General features: G+C 34.2%; 1 protein-coding gene across 1 annotated transcript in view; it reads left to right on the top strand.

Moving 5' to 3' along the window:
- Nucleotides 1-22,323, top strand: part of EYS (EGF-like photoreceptor maintenance factor) — a 1,631,219-nt gene that overhangs the window by 962,377 nt on the left and 646,519 nt on the right. Inside the window, 1 exon segment of the mRNA XM_024761621.1 lies at nt 18,223-18,373. Coding sequence (XP_024617389.1) covers nt 18,223-18,373 — 151 coding nt within the window.

Consider the following 22,323-nt stretch of genomic DNA (forward strand, 5'->3'; position numbering starts at 1 on the left):
ACTCTATAAGTATACATGTCACAGTGTTGATGGATTTAATGCTATACTAGGTTTGCCTAAACAATTCCTCCCAGAGCAGCCCTTGGGTGACTCAAGTGATGGATGATGAAACCCAATTGCTCATGAAACTTTATTGTTGTGTGTGTGTGTGTGTGTGTGTGTATGCGTCCACACGTGCACACGCACAGCTTGTATTTCTGAAATAGGTGAACATTGATCAGCAGTTCTCAAATATATTTTCCTTTGATTTCCATGAACCTCCTGTAACTCCCCATAACCACACTTTCTTGGGCACGTGTACACGTTGCTGAGGTTCACCCCTATTGCATCTTACATGATGTCCTGCCCCTCTATTTCTTTCCTTGCATATCACAGGACATCAAAGTAAGTAGTAGGGTTTTGGAGGCAAGGATCAAGAAATCCCAGCTCTACAGCTATTAGCAATAGCTTTGGACAAACTTTTGATCTGGTCAAACCTCTGAAGCTTGGTTTTCTCAGATATTAATGGGGATAAGAATATTTACAGTAAATAAGACAATGCAATATAGGAAACTTAAGAATAATATTAATATGGGTAAATAAGGAGAGGATTAATAAGTTTTGCCCAGAATGTATGGTGGTATTAATTGACTGGGTGAGCTAGACATCTGCATTTCGGTAGACTTCCATTGAATAGCATGTTTTTCATAGTTCATTGAATATGCTTTTTCTCAGTTGATTGTCATTTAAACTGTTTCTACTTTGTCTCAATAGTTTTCTTTTTGTTTATAACAATGTCACTTCTACTGTAATATCTGGTCCATTGTTTTATTATTCTCTTATCCTATCAGTGTTCTTCTTAGTGCACTGAATCTATATTTGGTAAATATATAATTTGTTTTCACAACAATGTATAGTTTAACTTTATTCTACAAAAACAAATATTATTTTGTATACATGATATACAAATATGATTATGGAATTATCTATTTTATGACCCAGTGTTGAAGAATAAGTTCAGAGCGACCAGAATGCTGACACTTTGAAGACAGGAATCACAATGGCATACATAGCATAAAATAGGAGGGGAAATATGGCAAGAGAGCTATAGTGAAAAATACATCTTGAGAAAAAAATGAGTTTCAAAAGATTTTCTAGCCCAGAGAAAAGAGACTTAAAATTTAACAACAGACCAAATGTTATGGACTGAATTGTATTCCCCCAAAATTCCTGTGTTGAAATCCTAATCCCCAGTACCTTCCAATGTAACAGATCTGGAGATTGAGGCTTTTAAAGAGGTAATTAAGGTTAAATGAGCTTATACGGATGGAGCCCTAATCCAATATGATTGATGCCCTTACTAGAAGAGGAAGAGACATCAGAACTTCATGTGCACAGAGAAAAGGCCAGGTGAGGAAACAGTGAGAAAGCAGTCGAAGCAAACTAAGGACAGAGCTTTGGGATAAATCAAACATACTGGCACCTTGACCTTGAATTTACAGCCCCCAGAACTATAAGATAAATGTCTGTTGTTTAAACCACCCAGTCTGTGGTACTTTATTATGGCAGCTCTAGAAGACTAAGACACCAAAGAAAACCAACCAACCAAACAAACAAACAAATTAGCATTCATAGGGCATATAACTTTGTCCTAATTGCTCAAGCCTCCTGTTTGACAATCCTGGGATGACTCGATTAAGATACACATTTTTTTAGCACTAACACAGGTTACACATTTTATTTTATGGATATGAAAATTGAGCATCAAAAAAGTTAAGTAATCTTCTTTCTCTAATCAAAACTAATAGATTGTATTGCATAATGAATCTGCTGGCTTATTTTTTTGATTATTAAGAAAAATAAAATTTCAAAGATGTACTTTATGAGTATCCAGAAATTATGAATATCATATTTTTATTTTATTTTATTTTATTTTTTTAATTTTTTTGTGGTACGCGGGCCTCTCACTGTTGTGGCCTCTCCCATTGCGGAGCACAGGCTCAGTGGCCATGGCTCACGGGCCCAGCCGCTCCGCGGCATGTGGGATCTTCCCAGACCGGGGCACGAGCCCGTGTCCCCTGCATTGGCAGGTGGACTCTCAATCACTGTGCCACCAGGGAAACCTGAATATCATATTTTTAAATATTTTATTTTTGTAATTTCCCCAAATAATGTAAGGTGTAAATGTGTGCTAAATTAATCTAAATTATGTTTTCTTAGTGTTCTTTTGTTAAAAGTAGATATTTCACTTGAAGCTAAGACAACATTGTAAATTAACTGTACTTCAATTATTTAATTTATTTACTTATTTTTAATTTTCATTTTATATTGGAGAATAGTGGATTAACAATATTGTGTTACTTTTAGGTGTACAGCAAAGTGATTCAGTTATACATATACATGTCTCTATTCTTTTTCAAATTCTTTTCTCATTTTGGTAATTACAGAATATTGAGCAGAGTTCCCGTGTTATACAGTAGGTCCTTATTTGTTATCTATTTTATATACAGCAGTGTACGTGTCAATCCCAAATTCCCAATCTATCCTTCCCCCAACCCTTTCTCCCAGTAACCATAATTTCATTCTCTAAGGCTGTATGTCTATTTCTGTTTCATAAATAAGTTCATTAGCATCATTTTTTTTACATTCTACATGTAAGCAATATATGATATTTGTCTTTGTCTGTCTGATTTACTTCACTTAGTACAATAATCTCCATGTCCATCCATGTGGCTGCAAATGGCATTATGTCATTCTTTTTAATGGCTGAGTAATATTCCATTGCATATATGTACCACATCTTCTTTATGTATTCATCTGTCAATGGACATTTAGGGTGCTTCCATGTCTTAGCTACTGTAAACAGTGCTGAAATGAATATTGGGGTACATGTATCCTTTCAAACCATGTTTTTCTCAGGATATATGCTCAAGAGTGTGATTGACGGATCATGTGATAGCTATTTTTAGTTTTATAAGGAACTTCCATACTGTTCTCCATAGTGGTTCTACCAATATACATTCCCACCAACAGAGTAGGAGGGTTCCCTTTTCTCCACACCCTCTCCAGTGTTTATTGTTTCTATACTTTGTGATAATGACCATTCTGACTGGTGTGAGGTGATATCTCATTGTACTTTTGATCTGCAGTTCTCTAATAATTAGCAATGTTGAGCTTATTTTCATGTGTTTTTTGGCCATCTGTATGTCTTCTTTGGACAAATGTCTATTTAGGTCTTCTGCCCATTTTTGGATTGAGTTGTTTGTTTTTTTGATATTGAGCTGCATGAGCTGTTTTTATATTTTGGAGATTAATCCCTTGTCAGTTTCTTCACTTGTAAATATTTTCTCCCATTCTGAGGGCTGTCTTTTTGTTTTGATTATGGTTTCCTTTGCTGTGAAAAAGGTTTTAAGTTTATTTAGGTCCCATTTGTTTATTTTTGTATTTATTTTCATTACTCTAGGAGGTAGGTCAAAAAAGATCTTGCTGTGATTTATGTCATAGAGTGTTCTGCCTATGTTTTCCTCTACAAATTTTACAGTGTTTACATTTAGATCTTTAATCCATTTTGAGTTTATGTTTGTGTGTGGTGTTAGAGAATGTTCCAACTTCATTCTTTTACATATAGCTGTCTAGTTTTCCCAGCACCACTTATTGAAGAGGCTGTCTTTTCTCCATTGTATATTCTTGCCTCCTTTATCAAAGGTAAGGTGACCATATGTGCGTGGGTTTATCTCTGGACTTTCTGTCCTGTTCTATTGATCTGTATTTCTGGTTTCGTGCCAATACCATACTGTTTTGATGACTGTAGCTTTGTAGTATAGTCTGAAGTCAGGGAAGCTGATTCCACTGGCTTTGTTTTTCTTTCTCAAGATTGCTTTGGCTATTTGGGATTTTTTGTGTTTCCATACAAATTTATTTTTTTTTCTAATTCTTTGAAAAACACGCTTGGTAACTTTATAGGGATTGCGTTGAATCTGTAGATTGCCTTGGGTAGTATAGTCATTTTCACAATATTGATTTTTCCAATCCTAGAACATGGTATCTCTTTCCATCTGTTTGTGTCATCTTCAATTTCTTTCATCAGCATCTTATAGTTTTTGGAGTGCAGGTCTTTTGTCTCCTTAGGTATGTTTATTCCTAGCTAATTTATTCTTTCAGATGTGATGGAAATGAGATTGTTTCTTTAATTTATCTTTCTGACCTTTCATTTTTAGTGTATAGAAATGCAACAGATTTCTGTGTATTAATTTTGTATCCTGCAAATTTACCGAATTCATTGATGAGCTCTAGTAGTTTTCTAGCAGTATCTTTAGGATTTTCTATGTATACTATCATGACATCTGCAAACAGTGACAGTTTTATTTCTTCTTTTCCAACTTGGATTCCTTTTATCTCTTTTTCTTCTTTGCTTGTCATGGCTAGGACTCCAAAAACTATATTAACTAAAAGTGGTGAGAGTGGACATCCTTGTCTTGTTCCTGAACTTAGGGGAAATGCTTTCAGCTTTTCACCATTGAGTATGATGTTAGCTGTAGGTTTTTCATAAATGGCCTGTATTATGTGGAGGTATGTTCTCTCTATGCTCAGTTTCAGGAGAGTTTTTATCATAAATTGATGTTGAATTTTGTCAAAATCTTCTTCTGTATCTGTTGAGATTTTCGTGAGGTTTTTATTCTTCAAATTGTTGATGTGGTGTATCACACTGATTGATTTGCGCATATTGAAAACTACTTACATCCGTGGGGTAAATTCCACTTGATCATGGTGTATGACCCTTTTAATGTATTGTTGGATTTGGATTGCTAGTATTTTGTTGAGGATTTTTGCGTCTATGTTCATTGGTGTTATTGGCTTGTAATTTTCTTTTTTTGTGGTATATTTGTCTGGTTTTAGTATGACGGTGATAATGGCCTCATAATATGTGTTTAGGAGTATTGTTTCCTCTGCAATTTTATTATTTATTTATTTACTTTTATTATTATTATTATTATTATTTTTTTTTTTTTGCAGTACACAGGCCTCTCACTGTTGTGGCCTCTCCCGTTGTGGAGCACAGGCTCCAGACACGCAGGATGAGTGGCCATGGCTCATGGGCGCAGCCACTCTGCGGCATGTGGGATCTTCCCAGACTGGGGCACAAACCCACATCCCCTGCATCGGCAGGCGGACTCTCAACCACTACGCCACCAGCGAAACACTCTGCAATTTTTTTTGGAAGAGTTTCAGAATTATTGTGTTACTGTCTATTTCTTCTTTTATAGCTCTTAGTATTTGCCTTATATATTGTGGTGCTCCTTTGTTGGGTGCATATGTATTTACAGCTGTTATATCTTCTTTCATTGATCCCTTGATCATTATGTAGTGTCACTCTTTGTCTCTTGTAACAGTCTTTATTTTAAACTCTATTTTGTCTGATATGAGTATTGCTACTCCAGTTTCCTTTTGATTTTCATTAGCATGGAATATCTTTTTCCATCCCCTCACTTTCAGTCTGTATGTTTCCCTAGGTCTGAAATGGGTCTCTTGTAGACAGCATATATATGAGTCTTGTTTTTGGATCAACTCAGGCAGTCTATATGTTTTGGTTGGAGCATTTGATCCATTTCCATTTAAGGTAATTATCAAAATGTATGTTCCTATTGCCATTTTCTGAATTGTTTTGGATTTGTTTCTGTAGCTCTTTTTTCTTCCCTTTCTCTTTTGTTCTCTTCTCTTGTGATTTGATGACTAAATTTAGTGTTGTGTTTGGATTCCTTTTTTCTTTTTTTGTGTGTATCTGTTGTAGATTTTCAGGTTGCAGTTACCATGAGGTTTTGATACAGCAGTATATATATAGATAAGGTTATTTTACATTGCTGGTCTTTTAATTTCAAATGTACTTCTAATATCCTGCATTTGTGCTCTCTTCACAATTGCTGATTTTGATATCATATTTGTGTGTGGATGAGTTCCTAATTTTACTCTATGTTTTCCTTTACAGGTAGGCTTTTCCATTCTTAATTTTCTTGTTTCTAGTATTGGCCTTTACTTTTCTGCTTAGAGAAGTTACTTTATCATTTGTTGCAAAGGTGGTCTGGTGGGGCTGAATTCTCTTAGCTTTTGCTTGTCTGTAAAGCTTTTGATTTCTCCATTGAATCTGAATGAGAGTCTTGCTGGGTAGAGTTTTCTTGGTTGTAGGTTCATCCCTTTTATCACTTTAAATATATTGTGCCACTTCCTTCTGGCCTGTAGAATTTCTGCTGAGAAATCAGCTGATAACCTTAAAGGAGTTCCCTTGTATATTATCTGTTACTTTTCCCTTGTTGCTTTTAATAGTTTTCTTTGCCTTTAAATTTTGTCATCTTCTTTACTATGTTTCTCAGTGTGTTCCTCCTTGGATTTATCCTGCCTAGGACTCTCTGTGCTTCCTGGACTTGGGTGAGTGCTTCCTTTCCCATGTTCAGGAAGTTTTCAGCTATTATCCCTTCAAATATTTTCTCAGGTCATTTCTCTCTCTCTTCTCCTTCTGAGACCCCTATAATGTGAATGTTGATACATTTAATGTTGTCCCAGAAGTCTCTTTGACTGTCTTCATTTCTTTTCATTCTTTTTTCCTTATTCTGTTCCACAGCAGTGATTTCCAACATTCTTCTAGCTCACATATCTTCTTCTGCTATTGATTCCTTCTAGTGTATTTTTATTTCTGATATTGCATTGTTCATCTCCATTTGTTTGTCCTTTAGTTCTTCTAGGTCTTTGTTAAACATTTCTTGTATCTTTTCAATCTGTGCCTTTATTCTTTTTCCAAGATCTTGGATCATCTTCACTATCATTATTCTGAATTTGTTTTCCAGTAGATTGCCTATCTCCACTTCACTTAGCTGTTCTTCTTGGTTTTTATCTTGTTCCTTCATCTGGGACATATTCCTCTGCCATCTCATTTTGTCTAACTTTCTGTGATTGCAGTTTCTTTTCCACAAGCTGCAGGATTGTAGTTCTTCTTGCATCTGCTGTCTACCCCCTGGTGGATGAGGCTGTCTAAAAGGCTTGTACAGGCTTCCTGGTGGGATGGTTTTATTCCTGCACACTGGTTGCTAGAGCTGGGTCTTGTACCCCTGGTGGGCAGGGCAGTTCACAGGAAGAATTTAAGCAGCCTGTCTGTTGGTGTGTGAGGCTGTGTTCCTGCCTTGTTGGTTGTTTGACATGAGGCGTCCCAGTACTGGAGCCCACCAGCTGTTGGGTGGAGTTAGGTCTTGGAAGGGAAATGGCACCCTCCTGGAGGGCTCATGCCAATGAGCACTCACCAGCACTGCTTCTGCCAGCATCTTTATCCCCACAGTGAGCCACAGCCTCTCCCAACTCCACAGGAGACCCTCCAATACTAGCAGGTAGGTCTAGCCCAGTCTCTTTTGAGGTCACTGCTTTTTTCCCTGGTTCTTTGTGTGTACTAGACCTTGTGTGTGCCCTCCAAGTGTGGAGTTTTTGTTTCCCCCAGTCCTGTGAAATCCCTGCAATCAAACGCTGCTGGGCTTCAAAGACACATTCTCTTCCCATTGCCAGACTCCTAGGCCGGGAAAGCCTGATGTAGGGCTCAGGACTTTTACTTCTGTGGGAGAACTTCTGTGGTATAACTATTTTCCAGTTTGTGGGTCACCCACCTGACAGATATGGGATTTGATTTTATTGCTATTGTGCCCCTCCTACCATCTTGTTGTAGCTTCTCCTTTGTCTTTGGATATAGGGTATCTTTTTTGGTAGGTTCCAGCATTTGTTTTTTGCTGATGGCTGTTCAGCAGTTAGCTGTGATTTTGATGTTTTTGTAAGAATGGATAAGCTCATGTCCTTCTACTCTGCCATCTGAAAAAGAGATGTAGATTCTTCACTGGGTAAGGAATCTATCAAAACAACAATGTCTTTTGCCATTCATGCAATCAGCACACTGCAAAAAGCTGGGCAGCTATTAAGCCAATCTGCCATGTTCTTCCCACAAACAAAGAGATGCAAAAGCCAACTATACTTCAATTAAAAAAAATAATATAGTAGATATTTCATCTCAAGGAAATATTGCTAGCAGTGGCTTAATTGCTCATATATAAAGATAATAATTGAATATACTGTTCTTGATTAAACTTGAGTGATCTTATTATTTAATAATCTAATGTCAATTATTTTAATATTGAGTATTGTTTCACAGGTCCTAAATATAATTTAATTGGAACCACAATTGTTAATGTGGGATATTAACTCTATCACTGATATTTAATCTCAATCACAAATTCAAAAAATATATTTAGAAAACCATCTCTCCAGTAGAAAGGTCTGAAGTTTTAGCTGGGAACAGTCTTTCAGAAGAATCATGACATATATAGAAAAAAAATGTTTTCCACAGAAGAACATAGGGAAAAAATATCTCTTCTCATGCTTCTTAAGAGTATGCATGCTGAAAGAAAAGATCAACTAGAATAATACTTAGTTTAGAATTAGCCAGAAAACAACTCAATTTCATGGGTATTTTCAATATGAAATGCAAAGCTTTTAGCTTCTCTTTGTGGAGCTGCCCATAATTGTTAGACAATCTGACTCTGGCTCACTGAATGCAAACAGTTACTTTATCAGTAGAAAGGCCCATGGGCAGAAGTGTAATCCTGTCCTAACGTGGAAGCTGGAGCCAACCCATGGTCCCAGAATAGGAGGAAGCCAAGCCCTGGGCAGCTTATGGGCTCCCTGTCAACCACAAGCCTCTGCCTTAGAATCACACTCAGTGTAGGAGAGAAGAGTTGGTGTATTTCTAGGAACACAGTTGATGTATAAACTCAAATGCAGAATTGATTTTTTTCTAAGGTTGGTAAGACAATGCCTAAGTTTTATTAATAAATCAAAGATGGACAAATCAAAACTCTGCCAATTAAGAGATCATTTTTTCACTGGAGACATGAAATATAAAAATATCAAGCAATCACATAACAAAAGACAACAGTACATAATTGAATGTAAAATAAATGACACACTATGGTGGTACTAAATGGTAAAGAAATCATTAAGACTGCAAATATTCGTAACATTTTAAGCAATAAATGAAGCTGAAGTAAGCTCCTAATTATGAGTAGTGTTTAAGTGGATAGAAGAGAAACCTTGGTAGGTGGGGCAGGGAGGAGACTGATCTAATTGTAGCAGAAAATTCCTCTTGTGGAGCTGCCAGAGATACAATTAGTAAGTAAGAGCCTAAATTGGAGGGAGTGGGTACAAGAATTGCAAATGGGGGTTTTCTACTTAGTTCTTTTGGCAATGATCTACCAGTCAAAGTGTTAAATCTGGGAGTTTAACTCAGTTTACTTTTTTTAAATACAAAATTTTGCTATTTTGATTTTATGGTAATTTCTTTATATTTTTATGGTTAATTAAACAAATTAATGTTGTTTTTAATATAAATATGGTAGACAATTAACAAAGAACACATGTTCAGATTTTATGGGAAGGTTTATCACTGTCAATTAAAAACAAATTTAGCATAAGCTGGAAGTCAGAGTAATTGTTAAATCATGACTTTTACAATCTCAGAATAATCAGATTGAGAGTTGATATCCAACATGAAGGAATTTTGTTATTTTCTGTCTTTTTGATTGTTTAGTTACAAGGTTGACCTATTCCATGTATTCCCTCCAGTTTTTGCTAACACACGTGACAGCTGAGAACTTGTTGCTGTAAGATGAGCGGTAGCCATGCAAATAGGAAAACAGTGGGTAACCCACATTGCCACTATGTTCATCATGGATACCTTACCTTTCCTGGCATCTACCATGAGTACCTAAACATAATACAATTTATGGCATACTAAACTTTTCTTTCAGGTTCTAATTACTGGAGAGTTGTAGTGTTTACTTATGTGACTACAGAGGACAAATATAAATCACTATAAGTTTGGGAGAAGAACAATTAAAAGTAGTTCAAACAACAGGAGTCCTCAAGAGAGTTCTATATATGTTTGTAATTATGAAAAACATCTGTTCTATTCATTTGACCTTTAAAGCACCTTTTGTGCTGATTTTAGAGAAAGCATTAAGAAGTCTTGATGGAAAAATTTTACACTGCACAGTGTGCTGGACAAACTGTATCATCAGCAAATGCTAAACAATAATGTTGTAAGACTGTTTTCCTGCATCCTGTCAATTCCTGTTAGACTCAATCGGGCACAATCAGAACAGCATTGCCTCCACCCTAATGAAAGATATGACTGCCGTTAAAAGTGTGTCTCTTGAAAAAAATAGCAATCCTGTTAGATGAAATATTAGAGTTGCATTTTTGGCAAAGAAAATCTGATGGTCTACATTGTTATGATGAGGGGGACATACTTACCTTTCATCTTCCTTCAGCTACTGGAATATATGTATGAGAAAAGATGATATGCCATCCTGGTATTCATTTACAGTGGGTAATTTATTTCAGAAATGATAATAGCTTTGAAAACAAGAATAACAAAAGCAGAATTTTAAGTATGAAAATGTCCCATGCTTATTTAAAGTCTGCAGTATTAGTATATAGACAATAGTGTTCTTGATGGTGAATCAGTCTACCTTGTGTGACAATGAATAGAAATTGTATTAAAATAATAAAAATCATAATAAATTTCAAGGAAAAACATCAAATGTGATATGCTCACAAATAATTAATTTCTCACCATGATATATGAACTTCAGTTCTTCTGTTCAGATGAAAGGTCATGGTCAGTCTATAGATTGGAGTTGATAGTCAAAGGCTCGTCACCTGACCCACTGCTATTCATGCAAAAAAAAAAAAAAAAAAAAAACTCCTTAAGGGATTAAATTCCATGTGGCTAATGTTAATTAAGAAGGACATGTCTTGAGATTCTGACAAAAACTATATAAGGTCTAGCTCCAACTGAGAATCACATTCCATACTCAATTAACATTAATCCTGCTTCACTGATGTGATTATAAGATAATAGGAAAGCTCTTCCTGTACATTGGGGCAAACAATCATCCCAGGACTCTCCATACTCTAGGTACTAGTATCTGTATCAGTCAGGGCTTTCCCAGAGAAACAGACCCAGCAGAAGATATATTAGGATAATTATTTCAAGGAATTGGCTTATGGATTGTGGGGTCTGGCTGGATAAGTACAACATCTGAAGGGCAGGCCTGCATGCTGGAAACTTTGGGCAGGAGTCGAAACCACAGTTCACACATGAAATTTATTCTTCTTCAGGGAAACATCAGTTTTGCTCTCAAAGACTTTCAGTTGATTAGATGAGGTCCATTCACATTATGGAAGGTCATCTCCTTTACTTATAGTCAACTGATGGTAGGTGGGGACAACATAACAAAATGTCTTCACAGCAACACCTAGTTTAGTGTTTGATTGAAAAACAGGGGACTGTAGCCTAGCTAAGTTGTCACATAAAATTAACCATCACAGGTAGTAAATTGAGAAAAATTTCAGAAGAAAACTTAGGAATATACAATGTAAATATTATGAAGCTTATATATTGCAAATCAAATGCTAGACTTTTTCTTAAGAAAATAAAATATGTGTATTAAAATTTACAGAACAGACATATATTGTAGTATTATAGAAGGGTAAAAAAAATGGGACAAAAGACACCCAAATACTCAATGGTTGGATATTTTAGAAATAAATTAAAGTATGAACAATTACTATACATTCATTAAAATTAATAGTTCAGAATAACATTAACATACATAAATGGTTACATCATATTCATAGTATTATAGTAAGAAAGAAGACAAACTCTGAAAGAGTTTATACATTACATTTTCAACTTTGGAGTAAATTCTATAATAAAATGAAGGTTTTAAATTGTAATAAAAGAAAAATTGTTCCTTTTGGGTTCAGTGGAGGTCATTGTGCTTTTCCTTTTTTATATTTTCAGTATTTTATGAAATATTTTCTAACAAATACTTGAATTGGAAAAACTAGAGCACATGCTCTCTTCAAAATAAAAATGCTGTCAGTCATTAGGCACATAATATATTTCAGACAGTGTCCTGGAAAACTTCTCAATATTCAACACATACTGCAGTGTTCGCCACATACAAGGTCCTGTTCTAGATGTTAGGATGCAGTAATAATGTAAGAAAAAGCTCTCTTCATGATGTTTACATTCTGTAGAGACTGAGCTACCAACCTCTGTACTGAATATAACATGTTCCACATTTCAAAGTAGACAAGCTTAAAAATCTGGTATTGAACTGAACTCATTATTAACTATAAGCAAAAAAAGTCTTTAATTTGGAAGCACTTACTGTTATTTACATTTTTCGTTGTATATGTTGTATTTAAATAAAATTCAGACTCCTAACCAACTTAAAAAAAATAATAAAGGTCTTTAAAACTCCACTTTATTTCTCTTCTAGCTTTCACCCGCACTCAAAATCTCTCATCTGTAGCATCTACTATTCTTCCCTTTTCTTATTGTAATCATCTTAATCACCCAGAGATCAACTCTGGAGTATTTCTAACTTTAGTTTACATTTCATTGTAGTCTGCACTACACAACTTAGTACAATTGTGTATGAAATTAATATATATGTCACATTTTCTCATTATTCTTCTCTAAGTAGTCAGTTCTGCAAGGATGGAGGTTACAGTTGAATATGAATTAAACACAAATGGTTAAATGAAGGAAAGCAGGTAGACATGTTTCTTCCCATTAGGATAAAATATTCTAATTTGTAATATAAATACTATAAATGTATTTTATATATACACATACATATGTATTTTAGATACATATATGCAGATATATGTGTGTGCACATATATGTACATGTGGGCATACGTATGCATATATGTATATCCCTTTAAATCTTAGAATATAGAATAACTTTTATTTCTTCATAAAAATGCCACTAATAATTTTTGGAATAAAAAATAGATTATAAATGATAAACATTTCAATACATAAAGAAAATCTGTGAAAAAGAGTTATAAGAGACAATACTGGGCATACTAAACATTAAAATAAATTGTGCCACTACAATAATTAAAGCAGTATAACTGGTTTCAAATATCACACTGAAAAACTATACAATGCAAAGTGAAGAAGTATATGCTTTACATGTAAATTATTACTGTGAAGTGCTGGTAACTTTCAAATCTGTCCATAAGTATAAGCAAATACTTATTTATTGGACAGGAAGAATTTTCATGCAGTGAATATGTTGAAAATACTGATAGATATTATCATATGAATATAAATATAGAACTAAACAAATCTTTGGCACTCTAACAATGCTGATTGGGACAGTTTCTAGATTGTAACTTGGCAATTTGATAATAAACCCTTAAAATTGCCAATGATTTGCTTCAATAATTCACTTTTAAGAACACTTCTATGAAAATTATTAATTAAGGGTTAGATGACTTTTCACAAATCACAAAATCATTTATTATTTCTGAATTTTAGAAACTAAATATACAGCAATAGGTTATATAATCATTAAGGAGAATTGAAAAAAAAATCTTAATGAACATGTATAGCTATTGATCTATATGTTATTGATATTGCAAAAACCAAGTGACAAAGATTCCAAGTGATGACTTTAGTTGACTGTTTAGAAACAAAATTCAACTGAGTAAATTTTAAAGATCTTATTGGCTTTATTCAGTGATTCATGGATCATGTAGCATTCAACCTAACAGCTAGAAAGGAGATCCAAAGAGCTACACAAGGCAACAGATTTTATAGGCAGAGAGAGCAGAAACAAGGAAGTCATACAAGGAAAAATAGTAGATTGGCTATTGTAAGACTACTTTCTTCACAGGGATGGCAGGGTCTTATCAGGCAGATTATGTAACTAATGCTGGTCAGTTCCTCATTGACTGGTTTAAGATTCCATTTCTGGGAACCTCATATTAAGTTAATTAAGACTTGGTTTGGTGACATGAGGGCTTCACATTAGTGACTTCACTTTGGGCCTGTTTTCTTGTCTTTAACAATTATGTTGGATAAATTTCTTTCTTTTCTAATTTTTTATAACAAACTTATGTTGCTCTGTAGTCAGGAAAAAAGTGAGTTTATATATATTATTTTATAGTTACTCTTTCAGTTATTACAATTAAAGGGCAAATAAATATATTTGAAATCTTAATGGGTATCATTTGCTTCATGAAATATGGGAAATGAGTTCATTAACAAAATATTAGTGAATAATTATTATTGCTATTCTAATATCATGAAACAGTACAAGTTATTTTTCCAAACATTAAAATTTAGAGATTGATTGGAATAAAAGTAGCTGTGCTTTTTATTTTTATCATTTAATGAATAAATTCCTGGAAGCTATATCCTCCCAAAGATATTTTTAACAGTTTAATTGTAAGAAATAATTAACACAGAAAGCTTCTTGTTTGCTTCTAGATACAGAATGCAAGAATATCAAGTGGATTCTAAAAATGTTCAACACATTTTTCTCCCATGTTCTTAATATAGAGAATATTATTGATTTTTTTCTTTTTTTAATTCAAAACTTTATCAAAGCCTTAAATTGGCTGCCTGGCTACACCAGGTCGTATGCTATTAACTTTATATAATGGTATAAACAGAAGGGTGCAAAAAAAAAAAATCTGTAAATAGTTTTTTTAGGAAAAAAAGTACATGCATCATAGGTCTGATTCGATTATTTCATTGTTTTTATTCTATATTCTCTACAAAACAAGCTAAATGTGTGTATGTTTGTGTGTTGTATAAAACCTGACCATATTCACATATATGGAACTCTGCAATTAACTACAGACTTTCCAGGACCATGAAATCATTACTAAAATTGACCACATCCTGAGCTATGCAGTCTAAGTCAATACACTTCAAAGATTGAAAAGCAAATAGAGAATATTCAACAAGCTTGATTTAAATAAAATTTAAAATTTGATAAAATTTTATAATGTAAAAAAAATGAGAAAATCCCTGTACATTTGTAAACTTGAAGTACAATTTTGAATAATTCTTGAACCAAAGAAAAACATCACAAGATAAATTAGAAAATATTTTGAACAGATGATAATAAAAAATAGAACTTGTTGAATATAACTAAATCTATTCTTAAAGGGAAAATTTACAATCTTAAGAGCATATATTAGATTAAGACCCCTAGAAACAGGAGAGTAAATTAAGCTCAAAGGAAAGTTAAAGGAAGAACATCCTAAAGATAAGAGCAGAAGTTAACAAAGTAGAAAACAGAGACTGGCCACCATCAACAATACCAAAAGCATTCCTTGAAATTTACTACTCCTTACCAATACTGATCTACAAAGCAAATAAAATGGGAAAAGACAAAAGTAGCCAACATCACAAGAAAGAGAGCTGTCATTAGAGTTCTGACACCAATAAAAATATGAAAGGAAATTATGAAATATTTTATGCTAATTATTTTCAAAATTAAATTTAAAAATCCGAGAAAAAGACACAACTTAACAAATTGGACATAATACATAGATAGCTACATTTATTAAATCCATATTTAATACTTACCTCAAAAAAAGTCTCCAAGCCCAGTTGGCTGTACTAGTAAAATCTGTCATATGTGAAAGAATATTACATAAACTTTCTTAAAGAATATAAGGACAGCATAATCTTGAAACCAACATTTTTCAAGAGCAGTACTAGAGAGGAAATTTGAAGGATGCTCTCTCTCTCTCTCATATATATATATATATATATATATATTAGTATTTCACAGTGTGGTATTGGTACAGGGTTAGAAATTTAGACCAATAAAATAGAGATCCCAGGAACACACAGACACACACAAACACCTATCGCTAAAAACAATATAGGGGAGGAAAAAACAAGTAGGAATACTTACGTACTCTACTGGGTATTAAATACTATATTTTTAGAGTAAGTTTTAAGACAGTGATATATTTACACAAAGATAGAAAAATTGACCAGTGGAACAGAATAGAGAGTCTAGAAACAGACTCATATATATGTGAACATGATTTATGATTGATACATACCTGAGACTATATAAAAAACCAATCCCTAGTGGATTGTGGAGCTAAGCGTCAGTAGTAAAATAATATTTTCAAAAATGACATAGAAAAGGAACAACAACAAAATATGAATCATTATATAAAAGTTTGATCTATTGCCATACATTAAAATTAAGAGCTTTTGATCATTAAAAGACACTATTAAGAAAGTAAAAATGTGAGACACTGAAAAGAAGAATAAAATGTCCACAAGACAAACAGAGCATATATATATCCCAAATATGGAAAACTCTAAGTGATTTTTGTTAAATCCTCAACAGAAGTGCATATATATTGCACCAAACAATATACACAAGCATGTTTATATCATCAATATTCATGATAGCACCAAAATGTACACCAACACTGAAATAAGTAATTTGTAAAGTATCAATATAAAATGTGTTGAAAAAGAACAAACTGCTATTAAATTCAATGCCAAAGGTGAATATGGAAAGCATAATGTTGAATGAAGTTGGAGGGTGTGTGATAAAGTGTACCGGAGTTGGAGTGGGGATTCTTAAGAGTAAGTTTCTACCTCTTGACCTAGATAGGGCTTACTTGAGTATGATCACAATATGGTAGTTCATAGAGATTTACCCTTTACCCATTGCATCATGCATAATTCAATTAGAAAACTTTATGTAATTATACAAATACCACATCTTCTTTATTCATTCATCTGTTGATGGATACTTAGGCTGCTTCCATAATTTATAACTATAAATGGATTATAACCTAAAAAAATTTGAATCACCATGTGGTACACTTGAAACTAATATAATATTGTAAATCAACTAAATCCCAATTTTAAGAAATGAACTCTGCCATTTGTTAACAACATGGATAGTCCTAGAAGGTATCATGCTTACTGAAATAAGTTAATCAGAGAGAGACATGAAATAAGTCAATCAGAGAGACACAAATACTCTATGTTATCACTTACATGTGGAATCTAAAACATAAAACAAATGAATATAGCAAAACAGAAACAGACTCACTGGTACATAGAACAGAGTGGTGGTTACCAGTGAGGAGGACCATGGTGGGGAGAGGAAGAATGGGGGTAGGAGATTGAGAGGTACAAATGACTATATATTAAATGGATAAGCTACAGAAGAGTACCGTACAGCACAGGGAAATATAACCATTATTTTGTCATGACTTTAAATGGAGTATAATGTATAAAAATGTTGAGTCGCTCTTTTGTAAACCTGAAACTTATATGATGTTGTAAATCAACTTTACTTTAATAAAGATAGATAAAAGAAGAGGCAGAATGTCACATATTCATAATATAGGATGACATAGGTGAATGTTACGTGGGTGTCTTACAATATGAGTATCTCGAAAAGCATTATAATTAAGGTTACTTGCTGGGTAGGTAAACAAATAAATTGACTAGACCGTGGATCTACCAAATTTTTCTGTAGTGTTAGAAAACAAATATTTTTGGGTCTTCATGTCTCAGAGTCTTTGTTGCAACTATCAACTCTGCCATGAAAGCAGCCTTAGATTATATGTAAAGAAATGTGTGGCTCTGTTCCAATTAAACTTTATTTAGAAAAAGGTGGCAGGCAAGATTTGACCTATGGGCCACTGTTTCTAATACCTGGATTAGATGATTAGTTAAACAGATGGTTAGAGTGAGTGAGACATGCATATCTACAAGTTGAAACATTTTTTCTCATCTTTCTAAAAAATGGGCACGTAAAAATTACTGGAAATCTCCTAATTAAGTTATATTTAGTTAAATTATTTTTTTTTAATTTTACTTGCTATACTTCTTGCTATGGTTTATATTTCCACAACTAATTACTCGCTGCTGTATTACTATTTTCAACCTAAAGATATATAGTACACCAGATAACCATATTTAAACCTGATCCCTTTCAATAATTTTCACTCACAGAGAAAATTAACAATGTAAAAAACTGAAGTAGAATATTATGCTCTAACATTGTTTTATTTATTTTTGAGAAACATCTGTTTATTATCAGGATTTGTTTATTTCTTTAGGTGATTGCTACAGTTTGTTGTTTTATTAAAGTTTAACTTTATATTTATATGCTAAAATCATTGAGGATTTCTAATTTAGAATAGATTAATCTACTTCTGGCTTTGTTGGTTTTATGGTGAGATAATCTATGTACTTACGTCTTTCTTCTTTTGTTAATAGCATAACTAATTGGTCAAACATGTTTTTACAACACATGCTAAAACCATAAATTTGTTATCTAAATGGTTGCAGGCAAGAATTGGATCCATGTAAAGCTGAACTGACTATTCTAGGGAAGACTATAAAAGCAAGCGAATCTATTGGTTATGTACCAGGAAAAGCATTGCCAGAATCAGGGGCTGTCTTTATTGGTGGACTTCCAGATCTTCATGAAGCAAACCAGGTATTTCTGTTGATGACGTAAAATATATTCCTTATGTTATTGTATGAAAAGGAAAAGTGGGAAAACTTTAGAAGTTTCCTCGTTAGTGGGATTATCTACATGGTTTCAAAAAAAATTTGTTTGCATTCTACTAACATATATATCGTCATCCATTCTGCCAAAGTGTACTAAAAGTGTATTGTTCTCATTACTTAGAGTCACTCCAGTGTCAAGCTGCTTTCCCATCTTACGGCTATATACATGCATTATATTTCATGGTAAAATTAAGAGTGTGTGCTTTTCTTCACCCCTATGCTTGTGATTTCCCTGGATGTATGAGGAGTTGGCTCATATATCCACACATAAAATATGATTCAAGAAATGGAACTGGAACTCCATCCCCCAGTCTCTGCTTCACAAAGGGTTCCCAAGTGTAAGAACACTCTCTACTGAGTTCTGTGCTTATGCCAGCCTACTCGCTAAATCTCCATTTAGGTAATTAGCTCATTGTTATCATTATTAACCTGTATTTTAGGATGAGAGCTTGCATGCTTACTTAAATGGTATTGATTATATGGTTCCACTTTGTTATTATAGGCCATTACTTTAAAAAATTTGACATTGCTTGTTAAGTGTACCAATAGCTTAATGTACCATAAGTGTACCATTTATGGATATTTTCTCCTACTGTATTTATCATTGTACTCTACATATTTGAACATACTATTTTTATATTTTTGGAAATATAAAATGCTATTATTTAAAATTCTCACGAGTAATATGAATTGGGTGTAAATCTACTCACTATTTGATAACTATTATGATTCCATTATAAGTAAACTTAAAAAAAATCACAACAAATATACATAAAGGACAAAAGTCTCCTGCATAGTTGATGTGACACATATGCCTTGAACAAAATAAGGAAATTACATAACTGTAAGCATATGGAATTTACTTTAGATTCAGCTTTACTCCATTAACAGTATATTTATTTATCATTAAACAAACTTATGGGCCTTTTTCTATTATATTAACACACTTTATTGACTTTTTCCTAGATAAACCAGCCTATAAGCTCAATAAGATTAGAAAATATCTGTTTTGTTTACCTTTCTATCCCCTAAGGCAAGGATAGTTTCTGTTACATAGTAAGTTCTCAATAAACATCTTTTGAATGAATAGTTCAAAAATGGATTAAAAGATTCTAAAGATTTACGTAAATGTATCTTTAGTCATTTATATTTGAATTGTTCTCATTTCATAACTATTATATATTTCCCAAATAAAAGGTGAGTTTTCATATAGAATTTAATTTTTGTGAGTATACATTAATTAAAAGCAGGTTCTTGAGACTCAAGGAGATACACAAGTATCTCTAATACAGATAGGTATTTACTCTAATTGAAATACAAACAAAATATGGAGCCAATATAGAAAAACAGAAAAGGAAGCCTTCTGATCTCCTTAGGGGAGTAAGGGAGTTTGTAGTTAGGTAGAGATCTGAGGGATGATCAGATACATAATACATAGACTGTCATTGCAGGCAGACAAAACATCACACACACACAGGCTTAGTAATGGGAAGGCCTAGGAAAGGAAGAGTGGGAGTAGAAGTAATTTATTACTGGGGAGACATGGATTTTAATGTGAATTGAGCAGGAGGAAGGCTTGTTGTTGGAAAATTCATCACACAGTCAGCAAAATGGATCCTGAATGAAATACAAAAAAAGTGTATATTTATAGGCTGGTGCCTGGAGGAACCATTTAAGAAGTTTGAACAAGGAGTGGCATGTAGTTTTCACTCAGGTAGCAACAAAAGTATAGGATTGAAAAGGTTTAGACTACAGGTCAAGAAATGGTAGTTAGTCAATAAGAATAATTAAACAAGAAATGATGCTGTGCAATAAGAGTGAGAGGATGACTGCAGAAGCCAAGGTATTTGTGAATAATTATAGATATGAAGATAGAAAACTTCAGAATTTGAATGACCATGTTGGCTTATGTAAGCAGAGAATTCATGTGGAAATCACAAGTTTGTTTACAGGAACAGATGGCAGGTTCATTTTGGTAGTTGTTACTTTGGGCAGAGATAATTTTCAAATATTTAACAACTGGCTTGCAAATATCACTACCTCATCAGTTCTTTGCATCATTACATTCCTGCTGCACATCAACTATATCAACAGAACATTGTGACATAGAATAATTCATTTGAAATATGAGCCTTGAGTGATGTCAGCAACACAGTATAGTGAGATGCTCTGTCTCTCCCCTTCAATCTACAACTAGTAAACTATCCACAACTCAACAAAGATGCTTCTGCCCAAAAAACCAGGATGCTGGAGAATTCCTCACATCTGTGTATCTAAAGGAGCATGGACTGGAACACACAGAGGAGGCAGAACCAGGGGAATGACAGAGGCAGTGCCTTCAATCCTGGCCCTCTAGCCATGGCAGCTGAGCCTGCAGCTGCAGAGAATCCAGCAGCAGCAGGGAAGGTGGCACAGGTAACCCAGGCCCCCAGCCACAGGCAACAGAGGAGCAGCAGCAGCAGGGTCAGAGACCCCATCCCCACAGCTACAGAGACATCTCCACTTCCAGCACCCACCCACCCACAGTGGCAGAGCCTGCAAACTTAACACTGATCATGGCAGAGGTGCCCAGATTCCTTACCTTTCTTCTCACTGGACAGTAGAGCCTGTGGTGATCCCAGACACAGAGGAGGAGCCCACCATCCTGGACCCCAGGTGGCAACAACAGTGACATTGACAGCAGCAAGGCACCAATGACCCTGGAAGCATAAGTGGTGGTAACAAGGGCACAGGAATACACCTTTGGCAGAGGCCATGGAGAGTGAAAATTACTGACTCTCAAGTATGACCAGAGGCGGCTCAGGTGAGAGAAACTGAAAACTTATGCTATATCAATGCCTACTGCAACAACAAAAAAGACCTGTAATTTCTCACCTATTGAATCAATAGAATCAAGTAGAGAGAGGCTTCAAATGCATCATCTTAGGAACAAATCATCAGGCACAATGAAGAACCATAGTAACACTGTACCACAGAAAGAAAATTACTATTCTCCATAAACCAAACTTAGTGACACTGCATATTGCAATTTGATAGAGATTTCAAAATATTTGTCATGAAGTAAAGCAATGAGCTACAAGACAACTCAGAAAGCAGTTCAGTATGCTCAGGGGAAAAAAATCAATGAACAAAATGAATCCTTTACCAAAGAGATTGAAACTCTATAAAAGAAACAGACAGAAATTCTGAAACTGAAGAAATTGACAAACAACATGAAGAATGCATTAGAAAACATTAGAAACAGAGCAGACCATATGAAAGAAAGAATTAGTGAGCTTGAAGATAGAAATCTAGAATGATACAAGTAGAAGAGTGAAAAGAATAAGGTATAAAATAAAATAAAGAAATTCTATGAAACATATCTGAGTCTTTTAGGAAGAGCATTAGGGTAATGGGTGTCCCAGAGGAGAATAGAGGGGGAAGGGGGCAGAGTTAATTTAAGCAAATAATACCTGAGAACTTTCTAAACCTGGGAAAGAAACTTGATATACAAGTCCATGAAGCTAAGAGAATACCTAGTTACTGAAATGCAAAAAGACCTCTCCCAAGACAGACTATATTAAAATTGTCAAAAGTAAATATGGCAAAGAAAGAATTTTAAAAGCAGCCACGGAAAAAGGGATGATAACCTACAAAGGAACCCTCATTAAGTTATCAGCAGATTTCTCAGCAGAAACATTACAGGCCAGGAGGGAGCATAATGATATTCTCAAAATACTGAAAAATAAAACCTGTCTTACAAGAATACTCTATCCATCAAAGTTGTCCTTCAGATATGAAGGAGAAATAAAGGCTTTCCCAGAGAAACAAAAGCTGAGGGAGCTCATCAACTCTAGCCCTGCCTTAAAAGAAATGTTGAAAGGAGCTCTACTACCA

This window comes from Neophocaena asiaeorientalis, unplaced genomic scaffold (assembly GCF_003031525.2).
Source record: "Neophocaena asiaeorientalis asiaeorientalis breed wild unplaced genomic scaffold, Neophocaena_asiaeorientalis_V1.1 scaffold169, whole genome shotgun sequence".
NCBI classification, from domain to species: Eukaryota; Metazoa; Chordata; class Mammalia; order Artiodactyla; family Phocoenidae; genus Neophocaena; species Neophocaena asiaeorientalis.